At 44.9% G+C, this 7,402-nt stretch overlaps 1 protein-coding gene across 3 annotated transcripts in view; it reads left to right on the forward strand.

Annotated features, from left to right (window-relative positions):
- The window catches only part of MEIS2 (Meis homeobox 2), a 173,817-nt gene extending 172,053 nt beyond the window's left edge, over positions 1 to 1,764 (forward strand). For 2 of the 3 annotated variants that reach the window (XM_066551559.1, XM_066551560.1), the window contains exon 13: positions 315 to 429. Coding sequence is in view for 1 of the 3 variants with exons in the window: in XM_066551561.1 (XP_066407658.1) it covers positions 315 to 601 (287 nt within the window). In the remaining 2 variants the exon portion in view is untranslated. Of the gene's footprint in view, positions 1 to 314 lie in introns of all 3 variants that reach the window. The other variant, XM_066551561.1, reaches the window with a different exon arrangement.
- Positions 1,765 to 7,402: the final 5,638 nt, after the last annotated feature.

Here is a 7,402-nt window from a genome sequence, read left to right on the forward strand (position 1 = left end):
AAGTCTTTACATATAGCTAGCATCTTTGTAAAATTTATCGTAGGAATTCACCCACTAGTTTTTTTTTAAAGTACACTTATATTTTGTGATACTCAGTTGTGCTCAATATTTAGTTCTGTTATGTGCATTATCCTGCTGAATGATCAAATTAAATGCAAACTAGAATTTGAATGTCTGCAAACATTGGCAAGAATCTGCAGCTAATTTTAGATGGAAGATTTGCAGTGTCTGTTGTTTTTCCTGTTCATTTTAGATGGGTAAATTGTAAAAACGTTGAGGAATCTGACCTGCTTTTTTTTCCCCTTTTTGTCTAGGTTTGCAAGGCATGCCAGGGGACTACGTATCTCAGGGTGGTCCAATGGGTATGAGTATGGCACAGCCAAGTTACACTCCTCCCCAGATGACCCCACACCCAACTCAATTAAGACATGGACACCCAATCCATTCATATTTGCCAAGTCACCCCCACCACCCAGCCATGATGATGCACGGAGGACCCCCTACCCACCCTGGAATGACCATGTCAGCACAGAGCCCCACAATGTTAAATTCTGTAGACCCCACTGTTGGTGGACAGGTTATGGACATTCATGCCCAATAGAATAAGGGAACTCAAGGGAAAAACAAAACAAAAACAAACAGAAACTATTTTAAGACTTTTGAACTTTGACCAGATGTTGACACTTAATACGAAATTCCAGACAGCTGTGATTATTTTTTACTTTTTGTCATTTTTCATCAACAACAGAGGACCAATGAAACAAGAACACAAATGTGAAATCATGGGCTCACTGAAATGAATATGTCCATGTACAGATCCTCTGGAAAAAAAAAAAGACTCCAAGAGTTATAACTACTGTAGTATAAACATAGGAACTAAGTTAACTTGTACATTTCTGTTGATCACTCCGTTACGTTGCCTCAAATAGTTTTAGAAGAAAAAAAATCCTTGTTTTCCACACTATGTGTGTTGTTCCCAAAAGAATGACTGTTTTGGTTCAGCAGTGAAGTCACTATCCATGAAAGACCTGTTTTGGCCAGTGAGAAAAGAACTACCCTGGAGATGAAGATGAAAAGTCTTGCTGGGTCTCTCATCACTCAGAAGACTGTTCCAAGAAGGCCTTGCCATTCCCTCATTTTGTTCCTTCATAAAATGTGTCCTTTAGTTTCAAACAGATCTTTATAGTTTGTGCTTCATTAAGTCTCTCCCCATTCCTCCCAATCTATTTTTTTTTTTTTGGACTCTTCTTCAAAGAGCTTGCAGGTGAAGATTTAAAAGACAGAACAGACAGAGCAGAAGCTTCTTCCAGTAGTTCTGAGCCTTGGCTTTGGACAAAACAAAACTAAAAGTTGGGCAGCTTTCCTCAATGAAAGAAGTTACTAACGGTCTTTGCACCAAACCTAGGACTTTATCATGAACTCAAAGCTTGGGAAAAAAAAGCAAGAGAATACTGTAACAAACTTCGTACAGAGTTCGGTCTATTAATTGTTTCATGTTAGATATTCTATGTGTTTACCTCAATTGAAAAAAAAAAAGAATGTTTTTGCTAGTATCAGATCTGCTGTGGAATTGGTATTGTATGTCCATGAATTCTTCCTTTCTCAGCACGTGTTCCTCACTAGAAGAAAATGCTGTTACCTTTAAGCTTTGTCAAAATTTACATTAAAATACTTGTATGAGGACTGTGACGTTATGTTTTAAAAAGGAAAAAAAAAGGTGTTAAGTCACAAAATGCGGTAATAAATATTTCATTTTTGATTTTTTGCTAGGCTTTTGTGTTTTTAATCATGTTTAGGAGAGTCTGAGGTTATCATGAGAGATACCTCAAATATATTTCTTGTCAGCATTGAGAAGAAATGCTGGAAAAATCAGAAACAAGTTTGTCATCACATTAATAGAATAATTGAATGAAACGCTATCTGAAGTTATATATTTCTGCTGATTACTGATATTAGATTTTTGCCAGATTAAACAAAATTTGAAATATTGTTTCGCCAGCTTGCATTTCAGAGGTGTGTCTAATACTTGTGCTACCTGCTAAGAGCATAGGAACTGAGCTTGAGTGGTGAAGGCCCAGACATGGGATGACTAATGCCATGTGTGTACATGTATGCGTGTGTGCATCCCTAGCCACAGCAGCCCTTACCTCCGGGTATTTAGCTCAGAAGCAAAGAATGGCTTTATTGCAGGAGTAGGTTTAGAAGTTTTAGGAGAAGAAAAGAAGCTTTGACTCCAATGGGAATTTTTCCTACAAATTGCATAAGCTAGCTTTTGAGATGGTTTTACTCCTTTTGTTGTCTTCAGCTGTTTTCAGAAAAAAAAAAAAAACAACAAACCAACCATACCAAAACAACAAACCATCAGCTAATGACAGAAGAATGTTGATTTGACATTTTGTATACAAATAGCTGGAGTAGAATCATGGTTAAAGGTTTAAAGGTTTGTTTTTTTCTTAAACCAAAGCTTCTGGCACTTTGAAGCAACTAAAGCAGAGTTTGAACTAGGAAGAGCAATGATAAATTTAGAAAAAGCAGCCTCTCACCTTCCTCAGTGGCACTGTTAAATCAGCAAGAGCCGGATGGGCCCCAAAGGGCAGGGGAAAGTTCTGCCTTTTTTCCTGAGAGAAGGAGTGTGGGAAAGGACTTGTAATTAACTAAACTTTCTAGGAAACAAAAATGTCCAACTTCAACACCTGTAAATTTGTAACCCTTCTCCTCCTTCCTTCTCATCGTTCCAACTGGCCAGGGTGTTTTTAAAAACTGTGAGTGACAACTTTTACCCTTAGAATGTGGAAAGAGGCTCAACCTCTTAGTTAATGTTTAATTTCTGAGCTGAGCAAATGGACCCACGCTGCTGGTGACAGAAGGGAGGATGCCAGTAGAATTTATTTAGCAATCGGGTCCTGCTTTGTGGGCGTCTCTTATAAGGCTTTCGTATGAAATTTAAATTATAATTCCCTGCTCTGCTTTGATGCTCTCTGTCCTGGTTAAAATCACATCGACCCTTCAGTCACATAAGAAGACCACAGCCTGGGTGCCCATTCCCAAATTCTCTGATTTTTGTGGATGCAGAATTTAAGAAGGCAAGATTATTTCTGTTAGCACTTTAAAGGGGAGGCTTTTAAATTAATTTTTTTAACAGTACTTTATTTCCTTGCAGATTTTTTTCTCTAGAATTTGAAGAGAAATGTCAGAAATCACATTGCTAGAAAGACAGGGAAGAATGTAGCCATAGTAGATTATTTGTTTTTATAATGAACTAAATATGTGCATTGCTGTGTTGTCTTTTATTTTCTTTCTTTTTTTCTCCCCCTTTTGGGCTGTGCTCTCCGTGAGATGTCTTGCTGAAATTCAAGGTACAATATCGCACAGAGATTTCTCCATCTGAGATTTTCTGTTTAGCGTGGAAGGTTCCGATTTTGGTATTTTTAAGAACTGCTCAGCTGTCAAAAGCAAACAAAACGGGAATAATGTTTTGACAGCGGTATAGTGTTAAAGAAAATACTCAAGTCTGAATAAAAATTGCTTTTGCTGTGGGAAACGAAGGGTAACAGAAGAAACACCTTTTGTTTACATACACACATGTTTATAATCCCAAATTTCTATTTCGCCGAGCGGGTCTGCGTTGGGAGTTGTAGTCACCATAAATGAGGGATTTTTTTTCCAGATTTTGCTGCCTTTAAGGCGAAGAGAGGAGGGGAGCGCACCTCCGGCAGCGCTGCCGCCCGAGCCCTGCCCGTCGCGGCGAGCGGGCACCGCAGGGCCGAAGAGGAGATGCCGGGGGGAGCCGGGCGCTCCCCACCTTTCACTCCTAGCCGCAGAGAGAGCGAGGGAGAGAAAATTGCCACAGACCAGGTTTGCGAGGGCCGGGGGGGCTGGGAGGGGCCGGGGCCGGGCCGGGCAGGGGAAGGGGTGCGGCGGGGGCAAGAGCTGGACCCTCTCTCCATTGTAGGGTTTGCTCAGCGCTCCAGCGGCTCTCCAGGCTCCCCGAAGGGAGCGAGGGTCTGCCGGCGGCGCCTTTGCGGGGCTCGATGCGGAGCAACCAGCCCCACTATACGCCTGATGCGTGTGCTAGGAAAAAACCCCCACGGAGCCCGGAAAACGCCCGAATCTTTTCCCCAGGCACGACCGCGTCCCCGCGCTGCGCGGAGCGGCAGGAGAAGGCTCCGCTGCGCAGAGGGATGGCTGCGCCCCACATGTCTCCCCTACCACATCCCTGGGTTCAGCAGAGGAAACGGGGCCGGCCTTTTAACTCTCCTAACAGCACTTGGGGAAAAATAACCCCGCTGGCGCTGCGCCGGAGCGAGCCAGCTCCAGGCTGGGCAGCCCAGCCGCTGAGGGTTGAGCAGGACCGGATGGGATGAGGGGCGGGTGGGGGCAAGATTTGCAGGCAGATTTTAATATTAATAGTTTTGGTGGAGAGAAAGAGAGACAGAAGGGAGGTTGCTCCTCTGGGCAGAGTCTCTGCGACACCGATGATGGATGACCCCGCACGGCTAAACAACTCCTCCCCTTCATCCCCACACGATGTCAAAGCTACTTTACTTGCAGCTTTAGGAATAAAAAAAATAAATAAACACCTTCACCCCATTCCTTACATCGATTTATGGATCATTGTGAATCAATTACTGCCCTCAATATTTTAGAATTCGCTTACAAAAACAGGAGGGTCTGCGGCTGGAGGAAAAAAAAATCTTTCCCTCAGTAAAAAATACAGAATCTTCTTGTAATGGCCTGTGACTAAAAAATCGCTGCTAAAAATTAGTGTTTAACCATTTTCCAGGAGTCGCATTACTGGGATGGGGTGAATATCTTTGGTGTGCATCTCCAAGAGCGCCATTAAAACCAGAGGTTCCGCAATGCGCGTGCAATACGTAGGGTGCGTGCAACCTCATTGCTTAACTATTCCAGGGAAGAAAGAAAGCAAAACCAAAAAAGATTTAACAATCCCAGAAGCAAACTCCATAAGGCACCCCCTCCCCCCAAATGCTCGATGTGGTGCCGTGAGAGGGCGCGGGGCCGGGGCCGGGCTGCGCGCCCATGGGGCAGGACAGCGGAGCCTGGCTCGGTGGCTGCGTGCAATGGGAAGGAGGCTTCGGCAGGGACAGAAAGTGTGTGAAGTTGGATTTCTCTCGCTTTCTCTGTATTCTCCCATTTGCAGCAGTGTTTGAGGATCTCAAGGTGTTTCTATGGCTACCTTGTGTATGTGGGAGGGTCATATGTGGGGGTGCCCAAGAGAAAAGGCAGCTCTTGGGTGATCATTTATCAATGTCACCCACATAATGATTCTCTCTGCAGCCTTCTATTGATGAGGATAATTACATTAGCTCAGAGTGACTGATCAATGAAAAACCACCAAACAAAAACTTCTTTACTCTTCTATAATACCAAAAACCGATACAGAAATAAGATAGAAAGGGAGGGTGGGATTTCCCTTTCCTTCCCTTTAGCAATTATTTTTGTAACGAACAAGGGAAATCAAGGAAGTTTTATCCGATTAGTTTCCTTTTCAGAAGAGGCTACCATTTTGTGAAAATGTTCCCTTAAACCTCTTGGCATCACCCGGTGCCTAGTAAAAGCAAATCGTTATTTAAAATATTAACTACTACTTCTTCCCTAGACCCTAAATCCTTTACTTTTACAGTTGTGTTTTGTGATCGGAGAGCGGAGGTTGGAGGGGGAGGGAAGAGCGGGATAGTTTGGAGCTGCGAAGAGGGAAAGGGAAGGCAAATAACTTTTCTTGCGCAATTTCAACTGTCTCTGTTTGTCAGGTTTTCTTTGGTTTTATCACTTCATAAAGTGGCTCTATTAAAGATGGAATGTGGCCTCCCTGAGACGCTGCTCTGTCGGTGAAAGCTTGCAATTAAATTACGGGTTCGTTCTTTCCAGAGTTAAAAATCAATGTTTTCTCAATTAAAGGGAATTTTAATGCTTTTATTGGGAGTTGTTAAGGACGCCGTAAATTTTACTGTAATGCCTCTGAGCTCCGCAGCCCTGCCAGTGGACAGGTTGATATTCATGTTGGTTTTGGAGGAAGAGGTTGTTGCTGGTTTTGTTTTCTCTCTAAAGGGCCTTCTTCAGAAAACTCAATCATTTTGAATAACTGCAAGACAAACTGGTGCAAAGGGGCGGAGGAGCGCAGACTCTTCCTTCTGCCCTCCCCTCTCCGTTTCTGCCATCAGCTCTTCCCGCTGTGGCGGAGAGCTCTGCCTTACTGCTCTCCCACCGGCCGTAAGGGCGGGTTTTCCGCTGCTTTTGCTGGGAACGGAGAACCGCTTCAGTTTCGGAGCACGTGTTTCGCTCCCTCCCTCGGAGGGGCCGGGGGTGCGGAGCGGAGGCCGCGGGGGCGGCCGGGGCTCCCCGGGGCGCAGCGAGCTGCCCGCCCGGCCGGCTCGCACCCTGGGGCTGCGCAAGGGCTCCCGTCCTGCAGCCCCGGCGCTCGGAAAGGAGCATGTCCCGTCCTGCTGAAGACCTTGCATTTCTGTAAGCATCTGCCTACAGACATGACTACAAGTTAGCCCTGGGACGTAAATGAATGGAAGTCGGAATAGGGCTGGCAGAGAGACTTTTCTCTTTTTTTCTTGCCAAAATATTGTTTCTTCACAGGCTACTGTCAAGTAAAATCCCCACCAGAGGCTGAACACATTTACAGGGAGTTAATTCCCCGAGCCGCAAGAGAGATCGTCCCCGGGCCGTGAGATCAGAAATAGGCCCCTATCGCCTGGTTTTGTCCGAAGAGTGTTTAAAATTCCTTAAATTACCTCCATGAAGAACCAGTGCAAACTCCTTTAGAACCAGTGCAAACTCCTTTGATTAAAGCGACTGTCAGATTCTTCGAGATTGGGAGAGAGAAAACGCAGAGTAGGATGTATTTATTATTTATACTATAGTCCACTGTGAACAGTTGGAAGGGGAGGATTAGAGAGCGCATTTGAAAGAGGAGACAAGAGAAAGCGAGAGAGAGATGTAACCCTCTCTGTGCTTTGGACCAAGCCGCTTCATTTCTGCCCCCACCCGCCGAGCTGCCTGTGCCGCCACCCCGAGCTGCTCCCGAGCCAGCAGCTCGTCCTCCCGCCTGCCGCACTGCGCTGGCCAGCAGCGTCCCGCGCCACTTGGTGAGGGACCCGGCATCAGTAACCCGATCGCTCTGATTTTCACTCAAGTTTGCATTGTTCTGCTTGAGCCTGGTGCGTGGCACTAAACACAGCCGGTCCCTAGGGAAAAAAAAAAAAAAAAGAAAAAAAAAAAAAGAAAAAAAAAAACCCAAGGGAAAAACCAAACCAGGAGGGGGACGACTACGGATGCTTTCCACTCTCAGGCTTATGTCTGTGTTTAGAAATACAGGGCAGGGGAGAAAAACAAAGCCAAAACCAGGTTCTCACTAAGCAGGTTTGCATTAGGA

The sequence above is a fragment of the Molothrus aeneus genome, chromosome 6 (genome assembly GCF_037042795.1).
Source record: "Molothrus aeneus isolate 106 chromosome 6, BPBGC_Maene_1.0, whole genome shotgun sequence".
In the NCBI taxonomy this organism is placed as follows: Eukaryota; Metazoa; Chordata; class Aves; order Passeriformes; family Icteridae; genus Molothrus; species Molothrus aeneus.